This window comes from Hyla sarda, chromosome 5, assembly GCF_029499605.1.
Source record: "Hyla sarda isolate aHylSar1 chromosome 5, aHylSar1.hap1, whole genome shotgun sequence".
Taxonomy (NCBI): Eukaryota; Metazoa; Chordata; class Amphibia; order Anura; family Hylidae; genus Hyla; species Hyla sarda.
Genome location: NC_079193.1, coordinates 145,565,394 through 145,588,919, shown reverse-complemented (window position 1 = coordinate 145,588,919; position 23,526 = coordinate 145,565,394). Strand labels below are relative to the sequence as shown.

At 41.7% G+C, this 23,526-nt stretch overlaps 1 protein-coding gene across 7 annotated transcripts in view; it reads left to right on the top strand.

Moving 5' to 3' along the window:
* The window catches only part of POU6F2 (POU class 6 homeobox 2), a 715,277-nt gene that overhangs the window by 371,640 nt on the left and 320,111 nt on the right, over positions 1-23,526 (top strand). For 5 of the 7 annotated variants that reach the window (XM_056520455.1, XM_056520451.1, XM_056520454.1 and 2 more), the window contains exons 3-4: positions 10,465-10,556; positions 21,311-21,539. In XM_056520455.1, coding sequence (XP_056376430.1) covers positions 10,465-10,556; positions 21,311-21,539 — 321 coding nt within the window. Of the gene's footprint in view, positions 1-1,407; positions 1,664-10,464; positions 10,557-21,310; positions 21,540-23,526 lie in introns of those variants that run through there. The other 2 variants (XM_056520457.1, XM_056520458.1) reach the window with 2 other exon arrangements.

Genomic DNA, 23,526 nt, shown 5'->3' with positions numbered 1-23,526 from the left:
ACATTACTTACCCTTACCCTGTAAATGGGTGTATACTGTATACCAGTGTTTTCCAACCAGGGTGCATTCAGCTGTTGCAAAACTACACCTCCCAGCATGCCTTTGGCCTTTGCTTTTGGCTGTCCAGGCATGCAGGAAGTTTTGCAAGAGCTGGAGGCTCCCTGGTTGGGAAACAATGCTGTATACAGGGACTTCACACCAGCAGAATATTCCACAGTAGGAATACTCACCAGGCTTTTTCTCTCCCTCTTTTCTCCGACTGATCTGCTCAATAGGACCTTCAGCCCCGCCCCCCACAGGTCCCCTCCAGCATATACAGCAGCAGGGCCAGCATCACCAATAGGCGGGATAGGCAGCGGCTGCCCAGAGCGCCCTCTTGATGGGGGAGCTGATCCGGCCACCGCAAAAAAAAAGTTATTGTGTGCCCACACTCCCTTGGCTGGCAGATGAGCGTAACACAGCTCCCTTCACTCAGCTCCCCTCAATTCTTGTCGAGCGTGCAAGTGTAAACTTATACTCCCCGCTGCTCCCCCTCCCCAGCCCACTACTGTGCTTAGCACCCGCAAAGCGTGCAAGCCACACCCACACCACCAACCCCCTTCCCCCCCCAGCTACTATGTTAGCGGCACACGCAACAAACTCCGGGCCTCCCTCCCCCTCCTGTCACGTCCTCTCCTGTTACGCGGCATGTGCAAGAAAAAACACCGGCCCACTGCCCCCACCCTATCCCGCTACTGTGTTAGCCGCAGCAAGACCCCCACCTCCCCCTCTGGCGCTAGTAGATTACAGGCAAAAGCACCTACCACAGTGTCGAAGACAGCTCCCTGTAAGTCCCTTAGTGTCACGGCCCTGTATGTGAGGGGTTGGGAGAGAATTGCAAGGTGCCTCTAGCTGTTGTGAAAATGCAATTGGGCATGCTGGGAGTTGTAGTTTTAAAACAGCTGAAGACACCCTGTTTGGGGAACACTGATATGTAATATATATTGTGTATTTTGTATCCCAGGGTGCCTCCAGCTGTTGCAAAAATGCAATTGGGCATGCTGGGAGTTGTAGTTTTGCAACAGCTGAAGGCACCCTGGTTGGGAAATGCTTGTCGTGTCTTGGTACAGAATGGTTCTGTACAGTTTCCTAATGTCCCCTCAGGTAGAGTCCCTCAAATCCACAGGGCTCTCCTGCAGGGTTTTCCCCCTAGATCATTATTATGATTACTATTGTACATTAATTCTGTATGTTTATTATCGGTATTGTACAATGAATTTAAGCTATGTGCACAGGTTATTAGGATGTTTAAACTGTATAGGACCTTCCTAAGGTCATGTGACATAGTCATGTGATATGTGATCACCTGATACCCAGAGTTCCAGAGGCACAGGTAACAACAGGCAACCCGCTACCAATGGGCTTTAGTCCAGCCTCCTGATATATAAAGGGCTGTAGTCTCCACACTAGGTCTTTAGTTCCTGGACAGTAAAGCAAGCACCAGTCCTGTACAAGTTCAGCCCAGTTCAGCTAGACCAAAGCCTACAAGTCTGCAGCCACATCTAATCTGTAAGTCTCATCTATGTCTACAAGTCAAGTCTCTACTGTCCCTACCAAAGTCATAACAGTGGCCTGCACCATCATTATCACCACTACAAGTCCAAGCAAGCCTGAGAGGTTCCCTGTAAGTCCCGGTCACCCCTGTAAGAAATGTTATACTGCCTTCTTCAGTAAAGTTCCAGTTGCATCAAAACCTGCTTTGGACTCTCATTTAATATATGCCGTTTCTGGGGTGGTTGTCGGCGGTGCCCTACACCAAACAACCACCTCCTGGTGTCACGAACAATAGGGGTTAACAGCATCTTGCCCCAGTGGTTAATACCATTTGGCCCTCACCACCTTCACCGCTACACCCCGTGGTCCCGCCATACACCGTGGGTCACCACACGTTGATATGTATACATACACACCAGTGTTTCCCAGGGTGCCTCCAGCAGTTTTGTATATCTATATCTCATACATGTGTGAGAAATATATCAAATGAGGTTTTGCCTAGGGTGGCAAAATCCTTGCACCAGCCCTGTGCAGCAGATTTAGAGCAGGTACTAGTCGGGCAGTCACTGCCGTTATGTTGTGTGTTGAGATCGCTGCTTCTGATTGACTGACGGCCGACCAGGACCAGCATGATGCGGGGAGGGGGAGGGAGATTTAGAATTACACCTGATTTAAAAAAAAAAAAAAAAACAGTACTGGTGGCTACAGGCCCCCAAGCAGGAGCTCGATAACAGCAGTGAGAGTCCAAAATCCCATTGTCTTCACTTTAAAGGGTTAAGGTAACAAAATCATGTGAGTTTTTTTTATAATTATTTTAAAACAATGTGTGGTATTTGCAAAATTGGTTTGTTTTAGATAGATTGGAGATATAATAAAAACTTGTTACAAAGGTGAGCAAAGCCTTTCACAATAATAACAACAACAATCATAATAATAATAATAATAATAATATACAATAATTAATTATTATTAGTATTATTTAATATAGAACAATTGGTTCCAGGGCACATTACATCTGATAAGGGTTAACATACATGACACTCATGCAGGTACAGTGAACATGACACAGAAAAAATTGCAGACTGACGCAGAAGGAGGGAGGGCCCTTCCCGCAAGGACTTACAGCATTTAAAAAGATATATACATTGTATATACAGTATAACAGTAAAAATTGTAATATATATATATTGTGGTTTTATTTATGGTATCATTTACTTTTTCTTGGTATTCTAAAGAACAATATGAATGTGAAATAATCATTCACAGAAGTATCCTTTTTTAATATATAGCCTTCATTGTCAACAGCTGGAGTAGGAAATGTCGTCTTAATATCACGGGAAACATAGAAGATCCCAGTGACCCTTAGATGATTATGTTTGAGTTAACACATTTGTGGTAGACTGCAGCAGAATCAGTATGTACACCCATAGTTCATAAGAAATGCATGGACTATCAAACAGCGGATGCTCATTGCTGCACATAGAGTGGCTCTTCCTGCTATATCTCACCTACAATGTCTTATTTATTTTACCCATTGTTTGAACTGTATTAGATTGTGTTAGCACAATATGTTATAACATCACTTCTCGGATCCAATTTTCAAACACACACGCTATAAGGAAACTTAGTAATGAAACAGTACTGCATTTATACTGCACATTGAAATATATAGAGTGCAGCATACTGAGCCAAATACATCTACAGCAATCTCAATGATAAAATTGCTAAATATAATATTGTTTACCAAACAATAAAAAAGAAAATGAAATGGTTGACTATGTGTTTTACAAAATCTATCGATCATGAATCAGTCAGTTCTTTTTTCAGGGATTTTATTTTTAGTATCTGAAGTTTAATTTCTATAAACCAATTCTAATATATTAGTTTATAAAGACTAAACAAATGCTGCTGAGCTCAAAGAAAAATATAAAATATGAGAGAATACGTTACTTATTTTATTCATAATGCTGTATTAAGCTTTCAGTCAGTTCCACCCTAGAGATTAAAGTGCTGTTCTCCCTTAGAAAAGGACTTTACAGGTATATCTACAGCTTCTACAATTCACAGACCCCATAAGAAAGCCAGAAATGACTCCCCCCATATTTGTCAGGAAACTAAACTAAAATGCAAACAGCAGCATAAACAGCAAGCAAAGGTTTTGTGGTAGCTTCATATGTCATATTTTCTACACTATGAGAAGAACCCACCCAATTCAAAATATGTAAGGCGGGGTTGACATATGTCCGGCATCCAGCGTAGGTGAACTCAGCCTAAGGGTACGTTCCCACACGGCGTATTTTGCTGCGTATTTGCTGCGTATTTGGTGCAGCGTATTTTCCTACCCATTGACTTCAACAGAGAAAATAAAATACGCAGCAGCAAATACGCAGCAAATACGCTGTGTGGAAATGTACCCTAAAGCTTGATGCAACTCATGCCGCAACTGATGACAACGTGCATCTTTTGTTATCAGTTGTATGGCATCCAGTGTCTATTGTTTCCGGTTCCCCTTTCCTGGATCAGTCCAAGCATCAGTTTTCCTCCGGTGCACGATGGAGGGAAACTATGCCGGACAACTGATATATATATATACAGTGGTCCCTCAACATATGATGGTAATCCGCTCCAAATGGACCATCGTTTGTTGAAACCATCGTATGTTGAGGGAGCCGTGCAATGTAAAGTATAGGACAGTGGTCTACAACCTGCGGACCTCCAGATGTTGCAAAACTACAACAGCCGGCATGCTTTTCAACATCTGGAGGTCCGCAGGTTGAAGACCACTGGTATTGGAGGTTATACTCACGTGTCCCCGCTGCCCTGGATGTTGCTGTCGCCACGTCCCCGAGGTGTCCCCGACGCTCCTGCAAGGCCTCTGCTTCCCCGGCATCCTCGCTCTCCGTCGCCGCCATCACGTTGCTACGCACACCGCTCCTATTGGATGACGGAACGGCGTGCGCAGCGACGTGATGATGACGATGGAGAGCGCCGACGATGCAGGGATCCCGAAAAGGACGCGCCGGAGCCCCGAGGACAGGTAAGTGATCGTCACCGGACCACATGGGGCACCGTAAACGGCTATCCAGTGGCAGCTGAAGCAGTCTGCGCTGCCGGATAGCCGTTTATGCGATGGCCCCGACATTAAAAAGCATCGTATGTTGATGCTGCCTTCAACATGTGATGGCCTCTGAGAGGCCATCGTATGTTGAAATGATCGTATGTCAGGGCCATCGTAGGTCGGGGGGTCACTGTATATATATTAAATAGGCATAAGTTTACACGATTAGACTGTAGAACCTTAGATTATCTCAAGGGTTGACATACAGTATTTTGTCTAACCTGATGTCCGATATACTATGTTATGCTATATTGATTAACCCCATTATTATCCACTGTACCTCCAAAGGAAAAAAATTGCTCTCCAATAACCAACTAATTTCAATGTAAGAAAGAAATCATTGTTTTCATGAGTGATATTTTCAAGGAATTGTTTTCTTTGTTTTGTTTCTTAGGATTACAATAGGGCATCCTCTCCTGGTCTGGAAATGACAGTGGTCATTTAAATGCCAGACGTATTTTGACAGAAATCACTTTATAAAAATGTCAGCAAGTCTCTGTGTTTTTATTAGTTTGTTCCAAAATCAATTTAGATATTTCAGCTGAGTGCTTGTAAGTATTCCCAGAGCAATGTCCATTTCTGACTTTCTGCACAAAGGATATTACAGATTAATCAGATTTTCAAATTTACGCATTATAGCTTTGCACATTTATTTCATAATCCTATTTTGTAGCCCTTCTCTGATTGACATGGGGCCATAGAGATAGGAATTCCATTGAATTATATGTAGGAGTCAATTTTATTGCCATTGTAATGTACTGAGATATTGTTAAATTATTAAGAGGAGATCTGCTGTTTGGTAAATAATACAGGGTTCAGACCTAACGATAGATCAATGTAACAGTCTTTTTAATCATTGTACTGCAGTTGTATGTGGAAAAGGTTATAAGTGGCCGTGTGGTGCTATCATGTTTCATGGCATTTCTATCATTGTTGGAAGGACCTACGTATACAGAAGATTGTATTGGGTATATATCGTATGGATTCTTTAAACTAAGCAGCTTGTGATGTCATTGATAGTTTGTTGGTAATACAAGAAGAATGTTTGACTGAGTGTAATTACTAATATATCCAATAAAGGAAAAGAGACATAGCTAGTTATAGACAAGAATGGCTTAAAATGATCATTGAGCCGGCTCCCAGCACTGCAGCTTTGCCTCTATAAAGTAAATGGACCTGTGGTATCCCAGTACCGGATTGCATCCGTTACCTTGTGGTGAGGTCCCCAGAGTCCCTAGTTACCGGTGGGGTCCTCATCTATAGTTAGCCCCTTGTCACCCCTTAAATAGTTAAAACTATTCAAATTCTAAGTGTATATATGTATATAATGTATACTTACCTTGTTGTGGCGTCACAGGACCTGTGGGTCACGTGATGCATTCCAAAACTCTATGGTTTTATGGTTCAAGGACCTTTGGAGGAAGTCAGGTGATCGCCCACCATACATTGTAGCTGACTCGGACCAATCCAAAACGGCCCTGCCCCTGCCCATATAAGGGAGCGGTGGCCATTAAGCGCTCTCTTTCCTCGTGGGCTGCTGATAGAGGAGGATCTGCGCAGCGGTCGTCAGCAGTGACTAGGCCCAAGTCTTGCGGCAACGGCCATCTTACAGAACTGTGAGTTATTTCAATCCCTCTTAAGTCTGCAAGATCACCGGACCTAAACAGACCCCTAAATCCGGACGGATCTCTGCATCACCCCTAATTCTAATAACCTCTTGGATAAGCTAATGGTCCGTGGCATCTGTCAATAACTGCCGTACTACATAGAGACTGTATTGCTAAGACTGTTGCTGTTAATTGGATGTACCGCAAGTACTTCAGTAAAGTTTATACAAGTTCAAGTTCATCCCTATTGTGGACCTTCATTCATTTAAGCACGCACCTATCGTTTCTGGGAAGGGTGGCGATAGGCTGAAGATTTACCTCAGCGTATTAACCCGCACCCTGGCATCATGAGTGACAGGGGTTAAATTAAACCCTCATCTACTGAAGCAACACCCCAACTACACTACACCCCAAGGCCCTACCACAGACCTAAGCTGCAGAAGACAATCCCTCACATGGATCTTGACCCAATGAATGAGATTACACTTTCATCTCTACATTATTTGCCTCTTCTAGAGGCAAATAATGTAGAGATGAAAGTGTAATCTCATTCATTGAGTCAACATCCATATATATAAAATACATTCCCGGTGCACCTAGTGAACTTTGCTTATTGTCCGAGATGAGTAAATCAATTGTTTTCAAATGTAAAAAATTTTGTAAATAGCTTCAGACGAATTGGCACAATAGCAGGAACTCCTGTCTAAGAGTACGTTCACACGGGCAGATTTTTTTGCAGGTTTCCCACTGCATATTTGAAAAGGGGCAGGCTCTTCTCGGCTGTCTGCAGCTGATTTTCCGCTGCGGTAGACAGTAGTCCCTATTCTTGTACTTACTGAGCAGCCTAGCATACTGTACATTGTATGACTGCTGCTCAGTTCATATTCACTTGGCCAGGGGCAGAGTGTGCCATCTAGAGCCAAGTGGCAATGCTAAAGCATTGCCCCTTACTCTCATTGCCCTACACCTCCAGCCAAACAAATATTCAGTGAGTAGCAAAAAATTCAATATGTGCCTTGTTGCTCATCACATAGTTTCCATGGTGCCTAACAGTACCATGTGATGTACATAGGGGAGCAGGGAATCTTGTAATAATTTTGACAGGAGTCTTTGGTCCTCTAGAGCAGGGTCCTCAAACTTTTTAAACGGGGGGCCAGTTCACGGTCCCTCAGACCGTTGGAAGGCCGGACTATAGATTAAAAAAAAGAAACTATGAACAAATTCCTATGCACACTTATAAATCTTATTAGTGGACTACCCCTTTAAGTAAGCAGCACAGTTCCCCCCACATTAGGTAGGTAGCATAGCTCCCTCCACATTAGGATGGCAGTATAGATCCCCCACATTAGGTTGTAGTTCCCCCACATTAGGGTTGGCAGTATAGTTCCCCCACATTAGGGTTGGCAGTATAGTTCCCCCACATTAGGTTGTAGTTCCCCCACATTAGGATGGCAGTATAGTCCCCCCCCCACATTAGGATGGCAGTATAGTTCCCCCACTTCAGGTTGGCAGCATTGCCCCCCCCCCCAAACATTAGGTTGGCAGTATAGTTCCCCCACATTAGTTGGCAGTATAGTTCCCCCCACATTAGGTTGGCAGTATAGTTCCCCCACATTAGGTTGTAGTTCCCCCATATTTCGTTGGCAGTATAGTTCCCCCACATTAAGTGCAGTATAGGTCCTCCACATTAGGTTGGCAGTATAGTTCCCCCCCACATTAGGTTGTGGTTCCCCCACATTAGGTGCAGTATAGTTCCCCCACATTAGGTGCAGTATAGTTCCCCACATTAGGTGCAGTATAGTTCCCCCACATTAGGTTGGCAGTATAGTTCCCCCACATTAGGTTGTGGTTCCCCCACATTAGGTGCAATATAGTTCCCCCACATTAGGTGCAGTATAGTTCCCCACATTAGGTGCAGTATAGTTCCCCCACATTAGGTTGGCAGTATAGTTCCCCCACATTAGGTTGTAGTTCCCCCACTTTAGGTGCAGTATAGTTCCCCAACATTAGGTGCAGTATAGTTCCTCACATTAGGTGCAGTATAGTTCCCCCACATTAGGTGCAGTATAGTTCCCCCACATTAGGTGCAGTATAGTACCCCCACATTAGGTGCAGTATAGCTCCCCCACATTAGGTGCAGTATATCTCCCCCACATTAGGTGCAGTATAGTTCCCCCACATTAGGTGCAGTATAGTTCCCCCACATTAGGTGCAGTATAGTTCCCCCACAGTAGGTGCAGTATAGTCCCCCCCACAGTAGGTGCAGTATAGTCCCCCCACAGTAGGTGCAGTATAGTCCCCCCACAGTAGGTGCAGTATAGCTCCCCCCATTAGGTGCAGTATAGTTCCCCCACATTAGGTGCAGTATAGTTCCCCCACATTAGGTGCAGTATAGTTTCCCCACAGTAGGTGCAGTATAGTTCCCCGACATTAGGTGCAATATGTTCCCCCACAGACATACAGCCTCCAGCCATACAGTGTATGGCTGGAGGCTGTATGCCTGTGTACTGCCCCACTTCAGTGCTCCAACCACCACTCCTCCGTACCGGCCATAGCAGTAGGTCCCGGGACCAGAGGAGCGGAGGTCGGAGCACAGAAGCTGATGTGCCGCTGGTAACACTCACCTAGCTGGCCAGCACACGTCCTGGTTGCTGCTCCGCTCCTCCGCACTCCGTTGCTATGGGTGCACGCGCGGGACGTCAATGACGTGCCTGCATGCGCCATGTCCTGGCGGTCCCTGCGTTTTAAAGTAAATGCGGGGCCACCGAGAGCGCATCCCTGTGTCCCGAAAACATCTTTCGGGACACAGGGATGTCCTTAGGTAGCGGCGGGCCGGATAAATGTCATCGGCGGGCCGCATGTGGCCCGCGGGCTGTAGATTTTTGTAAATATTTTATTATATCTTTGCATATGGCAACACTGAAAAAATGACACTCCACTACAATGTAAAGTAGTGAGTGCAAAGCCTGTATCACAGTGTTTAATGTTGTGTCCCCTCAAAATAACTTCACACACAGCCATTATGTCAAAACCTTGGAAACAAAAGTGAGTACCAATTGGGCCCAAAGTGTCAATATTTAGTGAGGCCACCATTATTTTCCATCACTGCCTTAAAGGGGTACTTATTTATTTTATTTTTTTATCAACTGGTGCCAGAAAGTTAAACAGATTGGTAAATTACTTCTATTTAAAAATCTTAATCCTTCCATTACTTATTAGCTGCTGAATACTACAGAGGAAATTATTTTCTTTTTGGAACACATTGCGAGCACAGTGCTCCCTGCTGACATCTCTGTCCATTTTTAAGTACTGTCTAGAGCAGGAGAAAATCCCCATAGCAAACCTATCCTGCTCTGGACAGTTCCTGACATGGACAGATGTGTCAGCAGAGAGCACTGTGGTCAGACAGGAAGGAGCATACAGCAGCTGATAAGTACTGGAATGATTAAGATTTTTTAATAGAAGTACGGTAATTCCTTGCAAAAAAACAAGGCAGTGGTCACCTTGGAGGTTTGTTTGGGCTCAATATCATGTTGGAATACTCTCCTGCGTCCCAGTCTCTGAAGGGAGGGGATCGTGCTTTGTGAATCCTTCCAAACAAACTAGCCAGTCTCACTTTTTTGTTAGTGGCGTACAAGGATTAGGCATGTAAACAATGAATGGAAACTATTGAAACAATTTGTGATCACTTACGTTATTTATGCATGGACAGCTTGTGATAGGAAGAGATACAATAAAGGTGCAGAACTGATTTTTTACATGTATTGTTTTTGTTTGTATATTTTGGGACAAATATGGTATTGGACCAGTAGTAAATAGTCAGTCTGCTGCTGGTCTTTCTTTATTTGTACCATGTTTAGGAATTACACTAGCTCTCGCTCATCGGAGCTTGAAAAGAAATTACACTACACAGTCACGCTGGCAAGTCATGTATGTAAATTGTTGGATAATATGACCCGCATTAGCCTTCCTGATGATAGGCTCAGTTTCTCCGCTGTCAGATCGCTGTATCTCTCTGAATGAGCCGGCTGCTCTGAATGAGCCTTAGCATAATTTATGCAGCTGATAAGTGATTTGAGCGCCAGGTTATTGATAAACCATTTAAGCATATCATTGTCAGTCTGATGCTCCGTGACATCACAAGTGAAAAGCAACGTGCTGATCTCTGCTTCACATAATAAGACACATGTTCTCTTTACATTGCAGGGGGCAGAGGGAACTCTGTGCCGGCTGAGTCGGGTACAAACGATCCTCATCACCCGGGCCAGTCTCATCCAGGATTCTCGGTTGGGCACCAGGTAATAAAATCTTTTCTATGAATTCTAGAATCATTTCCTACTATGCTATTATTTTTGTGTTTATTTACAATGGTTTTCATCTATTTTTTATGGTTAACATTTCACTGCTGAGAAGTGTGCATGCCACAGGAAATGTTGTAATTTTAACTATGTAAAAATACATAAAGCTCACTAAATAGAGATGATAGCTTATGTTAAAGGAGAACCATCACCAGGTTGGCCATGTCATGATAGGGTATTTATAAGACTGGTGCGCCTTTAGTGCCCAGTCTTTTGGGGTTTTGTGTGTGTGGTGCGTGGTGGTGGGGGGGGGGGGGGAGAAACGGGGTGGAGGTTCCAAATATATTACCATGTAATATGCATATTAATTAGCTGAATCTCCCAGGCCCATCAGTTACTCTACAGGCTTATACTTACTTTTCAGTAAGGGGACGTTGTACCTAAATGTAACTTATCTACATTTAAGGCATAGTTGAATGCAGAATATTGTTTCCTGTTATCAGCCATTTTATCCTGGAATGAGGTTGACTGTAGCGTTCTTTACTAGAAGTACTGGCCCAGGAAGTCCAGAAAATTGTCTGCCCTTATGATCACTGATTTGTTGCATATCTCCACTGAAAACCACTTAAACCATTTAATCGTTATAGGCTGTGTTCACACAGTGTTTTACAATAGTTAAGTTTTTTTTCTAGCCTGCTGCTATATCATTTCTTTATTATCATTTTTTTATGATAGACATACTGTATGTTTACCCAGACATGCTTAAATTCACTTACGGTGGATTCAACAACACATCTGCTGGAAGCTTGTTTTTAGCATTTACTACTCTTTCAGTAAAGTTATATTTTCTCACATTGCTTCTGTAGAGTACAGTAGCTATTTGGAGTGTTTTTATGCACATTTTAACAGAGCTTTGTGGGATTATTTTTAGGTGTTTCAAGCCTTTGCCTGCAATTATGTATGCGTGTTTGTTTACATGCTAAAACTCTAAAAAGGCATAAATAAAGACAAAAAAACACCAAAAACAAGTCCCATGCACATATTACTACATGTAAACTGTCAGGAATTTATCCTTTAAACTCAGTGGGGGAAAACAGATGTAAAATGAATGTTTTTTTTAGGTGTTTTACTTCTTAGAAAACATTCCATTTGTGAACATAGCCATGGGCCTTTGTATTGGGGTTAAGTTCTCCTTTAATCGTTACTTGTACAACTGACTCGTGACTAGATCACAATATTTCCATAATATATACTAGAACTTTCAGGAAGAAATCATTTTTATCATAACTTCTGCATGCAAGACACATAAATTGGAAATGTTGAAGACATGTGTCACAACGCTTTTTTCTGCATTAAATATGGAAAAGCAGCTTGTTAGACAAAATAGCTCCCTGCGGAGAAGATTTGACTGTTAGATAAGTAGCTCAAGCTCATTCTTCTGCGCTCACATTTAGCTGTTTAAAGATGATTTTATTCAGTGGCTTCCTCTATTGCTGATGGTAAGCATACATTCACACATAGAAATAGTAATGGAGTAGAAAGCCTTACTACCACAGTTTCGCAAAGCTAAGGTTTTGCTGTAGATTGGCCTAAAGTGATTATCTAGCCTGTGGATAAGCCTTCAATGTGATATTGGCTGTGGTCTGACTCCTGGCAATGCCAATCAACTGTTTAAATGGGCAGCAGAAATAGTGTGGGTGCCACTGCTTCTTCACTGTTTACTTGTGCTGATCCTTTCACTGCCGAACTCTTTGTAGTGGTGGTGCAAGGAACTGCGGCAATGTCCTATTCAAGTGAACGGGGCAACGCTGCAGTTCCTTGCACCACCAATAAAAATAGAAAAGCGCTGCAAGGATTAATGCAGGTCCTTTCAAGCAGCTGAACAGTAAGGCTTTGTTAACTTTTTCATTTTTCCATATATAGGGCAGTATGAGGGCCGTTTTTTTGCGCCATCATCTGAACTTTTTATTGATACCACATTTGCATATATACAGAACTTTTATATGATTTTTGATACATTTTTTTTAAAATAAAATGTGACAAAAAAAGCATCATTTTTGGACTTAAAATTTTTTACGTTTACACCGTTCACTGTACGGGATCATTAACATTATATTTTGATAGTTCGGACATTTATGCATGCGGCGATACCAAATATGTTTATTTAAAAAAAAAATACGCTTTTTTGGGGGTAAAATGGGAAAACCAGACAATTTTTATTTTTATTGGGGGAGGGGATTTTTTACTTTTTTTTACTTTTTTTTACTTTTTATTTTTACATTTTTCAACTTTTTTTTTACACTTTTTATGTCCCCATAGGGGACTATCTATAGCAATCATTTGATTGCTAATACTGTTCAGTGCTATGCATTGGACATAGCACTGATCAGTATTATCGGCTATCTTCTGCTCTGGTCTGCTCGATCTCAGACAAGAGCGGGAGATGCCGGTAGACGGCCGGAGCCAGGCAAGGGGACCTCCTGCCACCATTACAGATGGTCGGATCGCCGCGGCAGCGCTGCAAGCGATCCGATCATCTATTTTATTATGCGCATTGCCGCAGATGCCGTGATCTGTACAGATCACGGCATCTGAGGGGTTAATGACTGACATCCGTGCGATAGCGGATGTCGGACATTACTAGCGGGTCCCCGGCTGCTGCCGGCCGTGTATGAAGCGAGCACCGCTCCGATGCTCACGGTCATACACAGGACGTAAATGTACGTCCTGGTGCGGGAAGTACCGCCAAACCACGACATACATTTACATCCTTGGTCGTTAAGGGGTTAAAAGGGTTGTCCATGGTAGTAAATTAATTCATGGTATAACAGTAAGATATTCAGTCTGTGTATGATCAATTGGAGTCTGAATGTTTTGACCACAATACCACTTTGGCTTTGCTTACCTTTTTTTTCTGAGGCAGTATGGTTAGCCCATCATAGTCAGTGGTCTACAAAATGATGCCAGCTGGAGCAGTCAGGAAATGAAATGGGGTCAGAAATTTGGGTAGTGACTGGGTTTCCAAAGATTAGTCATTAATAGAATATCCTTTAAGCAAGTAAATTAGAAGTCATGATACAGTAGACAACATTAAAATATATATGGGTTGCTTTACGGTGTATGCCACCACCATGAATTAGTGTGGCATAAAGTAATTTTTAGTTAGGCCAAGCCTCTGGAGGGAAGTAGCTATGCATTCTAGACTTGAATATATTAAACTTAGAAAACCTGTTATGAAACAATTTAGTACACTTGTTCTTTACTCATACATATTTAGGCCAAATGCTTTGGTGTGTGAATATACAATGAAGTGCCTCACGTCTAATGTAATGCATGTTATTATGACACACACTTTATGTTCTCTTGCTTGACTTTGTGATCTCAAAGAGTAAGCAGCATTGCTGAAAGGACAGGTGAATGTAGAATATAGCATCTCGAGTATGTTAAGATCTCCTGGGGGATTTTTGAAATCATATTGCTTTTGGCAATCATTAAATTTGTATTATTAGTAGCTGTTGAGTTTCTGCAAACTACAGAAGGTTTGTGTCAGATGAAGACAAGTGTGTAATATCAAGACTGGAGGAGCTCACATTGTTTGAAAGCTCTATGTAACATCCACAGTTCAGGAGTTTAGCTTCTATGCATGGCTAGGTCTTGCTGTTCGACCTCAGTGATTCTCTGCCCTGTTTGACCCCTTTTTAGTTCTGAATTGATTTGAGTTTAGATTAAATTGTATTTAAATATATATTATTGTATATTATAAAAGTATGCTTTTTTTTTTTTTTTTTTGCTTAAACACAATGTTCACTTGAATTTCCAATAGAAAACTGTAGACTTTTGACCTCTTTGGTACCTATTCCCATTTGAAAGCTTCAAAGAGTACCTGTACTCTTTTAGTTATGGTCAGCTCTGCTCTGATCTCCTTAGAGAGCTGACAGTATAGAGGAAGGTCGAAGAGGCACAAAGCTCAGCTGAGCACTTATTCTCCTTGAGTTCAGGACCCAGTGGGGATCACAGTGTCCAGACCCCACTGATCAAAACCTCTGACATGTCACTTAGAGATGAGCGAATTTTAGGAAAATTCTATTCATACGGTTCGCCAAATTTTCCCCCAATTTTTTTTTCGATCGGAATTTATTTGTGGCGAATCGCTATTAAAAGCGGCTATTTTTGGTCTACAGAGATCCTCAATAGGGGTGTAGAACAGTTTGCCTTGCTGTAACACGCATAGAGTGTGTGCTGGGTTAGTAATATAATACTGTTATTCAGTATGACATGCAGAATAGTGGTGTCGCTATTAGAATCCTTCTCGCAGAGCAGCACAAAGACAGAGCCTGGAGGTGGCATCAGTATGAGGAGACCATATAGTGGCTATATGACACAGCGTGGAGGTGGCGTCAGCATAAGAAGAATATATAGTGGCTAAATGACTCAGCCTGGAGGTGGCAACAGCCTGACGAGACCATAGGGCCTCACAATTGAAAAGATTAAAGATATTTTTTAACATTTAAATTTAAGATTTCAAATAGATGAACCTAAAAAGTTTTATTTAATGTGCCAGCAGCATGTGGAGACCACATGCGGGTACAGTGACACAGACTGGAGGTGGAAGCAGCAAGAGGAGACCATATAGTGGCTGAATGACACAGCCTGGAGTTGGCAGCAGCAAGAGGAGACCATATAGTGGCTGAATGACACAGCCTGGTGGTGGCGGAAGCATGAGTAGAACATATAGTGGCTGAATGGCGCAGCCCGGAGTTGGCGGCAGCAAGAGGAGACCATTAAGTGGCTGAATGACACAGCCTGGAGCTGGCATCAGCATGAGAAGAACATATGGTGGCAGAATGAGACAGCCTGGAGCTGGCATCAGCATAAGGAGAACATATGGTGGCAGTATGAGACAGCCTGGAGCTGGCATCAGCATGAGGAGTACATATGGTGGCAGAATGAGACAGCCTGGAGTTGGCATCAGCATAAGGAGAACATATGGTGGCAGTATGAGACAGCCTGGAGCTAGCATCAGCATGAGGAGAACATATGGAGGCAGAATGAGACAGCCTGGAGGTGGCATCAGCATGAGGAGAACATATGGTTGCAGAATGAGACAGCCTGGAGATGTACGTACGTGGTATGCACTTATGAGGAGAGTATAATCGCTCCACTACGCTTAAAACAGTATTTGTCTAGAAAAGCAGCAGGTGTGTACTTTTGGCTGGCCTTTCACAGTAACTAGGCCCTTAAGACTTTAACAGGAACAAAATGGTACACCACCTATGTACGCACATGTTACACTTAATAGAGGACAATACGCTCCGCTACACGACCTGTATTATTCACTAATAACAGGTGATTAAGGCTTTTAGTACTCTGCTCACACTAACTGGCTGGCTACTATTAGCTTTTCAGTTGTTGTACACACCAGTGCTGCAGCACACAGTCGCTGTGTACTACACCCAAAATTGCACTTACTCCCTTGATCTCTCTCCCTTCCCCATCAGTGCTTCTAGCCTGGATTTGGGATTAAGGAGAATAGCTGCTGTAATACACCCAAAATTGCACTTTCTCTCTCAATCTCTCTCCCTTCCCTATCAGCGCTTCTAGGCTGGATTTGGCCTTGAGGTGAATTGCTGTGTACTACACCCAAAATTGCACTTTCTCTCTCAATCTCTCTCCCTTCCCTATCAGTGCTTCTACGCTGGATTTGGGCTTGAGGTGAATCGCTGCAGTAAAAATGCTTTTCTGTGCAACACACACTGCTCTCTGTCAATAGAATGCTGATGTGACTGTCCGCAAGGTGGCTGCCGATTATATAGGGCTGTGACACAGGGGTGGCTGGCTGCTGACATGCTGCATGTGATTCAGGGTCATCCCGCCTACCCGTGTTCCCGCCTTCCCGGTGTTCCTTGCCCCATGTCCTGACATGGATGCCATCTTAGATGCCCCGGAGCCTGGACCGCACCAAATGGAGTTTAATGAAGTGATTTGTACGATCGAATCGTGGCGATATTTGGATTCGTTGTGAAGCAAATCTTTCCTGAAATTCGTAATGAATTAGGATTCGTCAGATTCGATTTGCTCATCCCTAATATTACTATTATTCTTGGTGGAAATATCTAACCCTTTTTCTCTAAGACCTATTCCTAATGGAGAAATATGGTTTTCCTTTCTCTCTGGGGACTAATTCCAGTTATTTTATAAAGGGATATAGTACATCAGTGCTCAGCCTCAGTCAGTATCAGTCAGTTATTGGCTCAGTAAACATTTCCTGTGTGTAAAGAAGGAAAACAGGAAGTAGGGATTTGCAGAGTTCCTGCTAAGGATTGAGCTAAGGATTGTTGGGGAATTCAGGAGATGTAGACACTATATTTTCTTCTTTCCCACCCAATTTACTTCTAACTTTCCTGTAAATAGGTTCTTGTAGCTTCAAAGCCACATAAAAGCTGTTATGCTATCAAAATACGATGGGTAAACAATGAGCAGTAGAGCAGTATTATATCAAGAAGAAAAAAAAGGAAAACATTCTATAGATACGATCGCTTTATTGCTTGCACCTTTTTTTTGTCACTGAAGAAAACATTAATAATTTATAACTCCGCAGACTGACAATAGTGGGGTCATTAATGACATAGCCCATGACTGTGACTATTGATTCCTTTAGGATCAAAGTAAGAAACAGAATATGCTGTCATGAAGTTTTAAGATTGCTTGTAATGGCATATGACAAAGTGACATGAAAAAGAGTTTGAAAATCATAGTCAACAAAATAGCGGACTGTGAGTAGCAATTACTTTAACCATTTGTACCCATATTTGTTCCAGGATTTCCTGTTAACAGGGGGCTTAGAGTAACACTGGTGGGTCAGTTAAGGAAATGTAATGCTGGCACTAGCACCAGGGCATGTTCACATGTTGCGCATTACATGTGTTTTACAAGTATAATAAACTACCATATTGGTGAGATTGTACAATGTTGTGCTCTGCGTTTTTGTCTGTCTGCTTTACTTTTCTAGTTAGTTTTAGATATCAATTTTGCAACAAATTGTAATGAATATGCATTATGGCCCAGATTTATCAAAGAATGTCTATAGTAGAGCTATTTTCCCACGTTTATTTGGGTGGTGGGTTTGACTAGCGTGCATCTTATTTATCAAGAAGGTGCAGCAGGATGATGAATTTTGTGCAGCTCTGCTGTGGGTGGGAATAGCTCTACCACATACACAAAGTAGACACTTTCCTGGGTCCTGAATTTGGCAGGTAAGGTGTTTTTACTTACTTTCACAGAGCTGCTGGGACATTTACTTTCATTTTAGACCCTACAATCAAATTTTATTGTGGTGTCTAAGGGGTTAAAGCCAGGCATCACAGTGATCGGTGATGTCTGGCATTAGAGATGGGTCCTGGTGGAGATAGCCTGCGTTCAGCTCCTGAGCGCGTGCCATAGAAGGGGAGTGGGACGCTGTCGTCCACAAGAGGTTAAAGGTTGAACTGTGGAAGGTAGAAATTATTCTCACGCCTACTGTTAGGTGGTGTACCTTTGCGCCTCAAAAAGTACCTTTGCGCACAAAATAGCAACTTTTGACAAAAGTTGTAAATGATAAATACGTGACCACTGCATGGTCAAAAAGAAAAAGTTCTACAGGTAGGCAAAAAGAGTGAAACTGTCTATATCAAAAGACGCATTAAAGTCACTAAATATGCTGCCTGCGCCTGAACTGCACCTAAACATAGACAAAAAAAATGCTCTAAAAGCAATGATAAATCTCCCCCTATGTCTCTAAAAGTATAGGAACACCACACCATCACAGCTACAACACTGTCTTTAAAAACATAGGCATTTTCACCACAGTGCCCCCGCATCTCCCATTTGTAGCTTTACCAGCCTCCCCTCATCTAGGAAAACTTTCTCCATGATTTTTATGTTTTTCTGTGGAAGTCAGTTCAGCCAAAATAACATCCATGTCACTTGTGTTTCTCCTTACCAAGAAAACCTCAAACCAGGACTTTATGCAGGTCATGCTAGAACAAGAAACTGTTACCACAAAATTTAAAGCACATACTTGTCTACAATATCTTTATAAACTGTTGCATTAACATTGCTTGTAGAAATAAAAACCCAAACCCTGAAATGCATAACCCTCCTGTAGTAGGCCCTAGCATAGTAGGCGCCATAGTAGGCCCTAGCATCCACAAAACTCAGATTTAACCCCTTGATGACAATGGACCTAAATATATGTCATGGTGTCGTGGTACTTAGTGCACCATGATGTACATTTACGCTCCGCCATGACCGCGAGCACCAGAACGGTGCTCTCGTCATGCGCGGCAGGTCCTGGCTGCTATCAGCAACCAGGGACCCGCCGGTAATGGCGGATATCCGCGATTGCGTGGATGTCCGCCATTAACTACTCAGATGCCGTGATCAATACAGATCATGGCATCTGCGGCAGTGCGGTACTTTAAATGGATGATCGGATCACCCGCAGCGCTGCCGCGGGGATCTGATTATCCAGCATGGCAGCATGGACTAGTTCTCCTCACTTGGCTCCGGCCGTCTCCCGGGGTCTTCTGCTCTGGTTTGAGATCGAGCAGACAAGAGCAGAAGATGACCGATAATAGTGATCAGTGCTATTTCCTATGCATAGCACTGAACAGTATTAGCAATCAAATGATAGCTATAAATAGTCCCCAACGGGGACTATTAAAGTGTAAAAAAAAAATGTAAAATAAAAAAGTTAAAAAATTGAAAAATCCCCTCCCCCAATAAAAATGTAAAATGTCTGTTTTTCTCATTTTACCCCCCAAAAAAGCGTTAAAAAAAATTAATACACATATTTGGTTTTGCCGCATGCGTAAAAGTCTGAACTATTAAAATATATTGTTAAATATCCCGTATGGTGAATTGCATAAATGAGAAAAAAAAATTAAAAAGTCCAAAATTGCAGCTTTTTTTGCCACATTTTATTAAAAAGAAAATCCATAAAAAATTTATAAAAAGTAAAACCTAGGCAACAGTGGTACTGATAAAAACTAAAGATCATGGCACAAAAAATTAGCCCTCATACCGCCCCATATACAGAAAAATTAGAAAGTTATAGGTGGTCAAAATAGGGCATTTTCAAACATACTAATTTTGTTTAAATGGTTTGAGATTTTCTTTTAAGTGGTACAATTATAGAAAAGCATATAACATGGATATCATTTTAATCATAATGACCCACAGAATAAAGAAAGCATGTAATTTTTACCGGAAAGTATACAGCGTGAAGACCAAACCATTCAAAATTAGCTAAATTGCAGTTTTCTTTTCAATTTTCCCACATAAATAATATTTGTTTGGTTGCGCCGTACATTTTATGGTAAAATGAGGGATGTATTTACAAAGTACAATTGGTGACACAAAAAACAAGCCCTCATATGGGTCTGTGGATGGAAATATAAAAGAGTTATGATTAGAAGGTGAGGAGAAAAAAAACAGAAATGCAAAAAAAAAATTGGTCTGGTCCTTAAGGCCAAAATGGGCCTGGTCCTTAAAGGGGTTAAACACCTCAAACACATGCATCTACTTTTGGCCATACAGTGTCCCATTGTTGGAGAATAACATGTTTTCTCATTGTACATTCTTCCCAGGACTAGAAAGCAGTTTTACAAAAAAAAAAATAATAATAATAATAATACATAATATATATGTAGATAATCTTAAATACAAAAAACTAAAACTTGGCCACAACACATATATTATCTCTCTCTCTATATATATATATATATATATATATATATATCCCAAAATTATATAGACATGTGATATACAAAATACATTTTAGCCAGTTTTCAGGCATGACATCAAACAGCATCCAATAATTTCCAACTAAAACACTATCCAAAAACAATGCCCTTCCTGTTATGTTAAGAGAGCAATTCCTCAACAGGGTGTGCACCCTGTTGATCAAAGAAGTACATAACCAGGGCCAGAGTGGGACTAAAAAGCAGCATTGTGCCTGGGGCCTGCTACAGCAGATTTTACCTGTTAGTCATACCCACACTACTCATTAAGGCAAGTTTCACACTAGTGTAATGGCACAGTTAAGCCAAGACTGGCATGTGCTGCAGCAAGGCCCCCACACACTCCTACGTACTCACTCTAAGAGTCTGGCAGCCACAGCAGGGCTTGAGCGGCCCATGGACTGATAATCTGTAAGGCCGAGAAAGTATCTGCATGGCCGGGAAGATTGTAAGTCCAGCCCTGCACTTGACGGCCAGTGGGAGAGACTGGCATATAGACTGTACATACTATAAATTATCAATAAATCTCCTCTAGAGTTTTGTACCAATGGATTGTTGCAGGTGGGTACATATTACCCAGGGGAAGAAAAGGTTATTTTAGTCACGGAGATGTTTTTTGTATTATACACAAATGAAATGTTTGTAGACTAAAGTAAAATGTATTCCATGGGAAAGCATAATATATTTCTATAGATAATGGTAATTCATCTATCTTGTGTTTATTCATCCTGTTCTAGCTTCACATTGTATGCGAGTACTAAACAACGGCTCAAGCAATATCTAGCTTTTATGTCCTTTATTCACATCTTATGCTTTATTCCTTGCATTTGCAGTTCAGTATACTGTAAACATAACTCAGTCAATTGATAAAGTGGCAAGCTTTATAAAATGCTTTTCAATGTTCTATTGTAGAGTTTGTCTTTTAAGCCATATAACCCCATACCTGCTTAACTCATATTTATGCTTATTTTCCAGCCACTGCTAGCAGCACAACAACTGGCATCAGCTGTAGCTGGAGTGATGCCAGGGGGTGCTCCCGGCCTCAACCAGCCAATCCTTATCCCTTTTAACATGGCTGGACAACTTGGGGGACAGCAAGGACTGGTGCTGACATTGCCTACAGCCAATCTTACAAATATTCAAGGCCTGGTGGCAGCTGCAGCAGCAGGAGGAATAATGACTCTACCATTGCAAAATCTACAAGGTAAGTCAATGTAGCTGTTGCATATTTTACCAGAAGGAAAACTTAACAATAGGAGCTCAACACCACTGTGAGCTGAGCCAAAACAGCGTAGGACTATTGAGACTATTTACACCACAAATAAGTCTTTACTCCTATAAAGGTCAACGCTTTACAAGGTTTAGAAATGGTGTTCCATTCCACCTACTGCTCCTTGTTTGATATTATTCACATAATGGGGTATATTTACTAACATGCTCCCGACTCTTTTTTGTCGGGTTTTGCACCCAAATTGTGTTGTACATTCCATGCGACACAATTTGCGACCCAAAAAAAACAAAACCCTCCATTTTATAAGAAAAACCTGTAAAGGGGGCATGGCCATGGAAGAAAGTGGGCATGACCCCGACAAAAGGGGTGTGTCCCCGACAGTTTTGAAAAATCCCAACATATTTACTAAGGTTTCCACAGAAAATGTGGTGGATTTGAGCTGATGAAAACCAGACAGATCAGAACAGGTGTAAAAAGAGCAAAACATAGAGAAAAGTGCAAAATGTAGGGAAACCTTAGTAAATACTGTGAAAAATACCTGTCGGAAATCAAAACCCACAAAGAAACCTACACTCCACTCTTAGTAAATAAACCCCAATATATGCAAAACTGTATGATAATATAATGTATCCTCTCCACAGAGTACAACGATCTATCGGTTTTACCAACCTGAGGGTAGTAGTTTTATCAATATTCTACAACTTTAAAGGGTTGTCCAGCATAACCTTGGGTTACATACATTGCATGTATATGTTAGCAACCTGTAAAATGACAAGACAACATTTACCTACACCTACTGGAACAGGCTCTATTGACTTTGTTTGTGTCAGCTAGTTACTACTTTTGAACCATTTTCTGAACATACACATGTATTTTACAGGACTCAAAATCGCTAACACACCATGCTTTTAAAGGGTACCTCTCATCAAATAAACTTTTGATATATTTTAGATTAATGAATGTTGAATAACTTTCCAATAGCATGTTAATGAAAAATATGCTTCTTTCTATTGTATTTTTCCCGATCAGTCCTGTCAGCAAGCATTTCTGACTCATGCTGGAGTCCTAAACACTCAGAGCTGCCAGCCTGCTTTGTTCACAGCCAAACAGGCTGTGAACAAAGCAGGCTGGCAGCTCTGAGTGTTCTCCTTTGTGAACAAAGCAGACTGGCAGCTCGTAGTGTTTAGGACTCCAGCATGAGTCTGAAATGCTTGCTGCCAGTGGTCATTTCTTCGAAGTGGAAAATTAAATAGAAAGAAGCATATTTTTTAATAACATGCAATTGTAAAGTTATTCTGCATACATTAATCTATAATACATCAAAAGTTTTTTTGATGAGAGGTACCCTTTAAGTCAAAGAAAACACATGTATAGGTTTCAAGAAATAACTCAAACATAGTCAACTTGTTGACTTTGTTCAGGCCATTAAAGTCAATGGGGCCTGTGCCAGTAAACCCAATTCTTTCTTCCAAAACCAGTGCCACATCAGTCTATAGGTTGTATGTGGCCGTCTTCTTCACTTTCTAAGAGCTTAGTTGAAATGTCACAACCTATAGACAAATATTTTGCTGATTTTGGAAGAAAGTAGCCATGCTTATTTAACCTTGTACAACCCCTTTGAAAATATGGCCAAAGCGGCAATAGATATAGTTTTGGTTTGACTTCTGCCAAGCCTCTTTGCCTATTCCAGCTACTCAATATTGTGGAAAATGTGTTGAAGGTCTCAGTAATGGTTGCTTGGGTTAATCCCAGTGAACTGATGTTAGGCATTCTGTCATTGGCAACCAGACTGTAACACTTGATACCAGCTGACAACCAAGAAGGAGTAAAAGCTTGGCAATAGTCTAGCCATGTAATATGGTCTGAATAAGATGTTTGATGAAGAACATCTTTAAATAATGTATGATATATATATATATATATATATATATATATATATATATATGAAAGCTATGTCAAA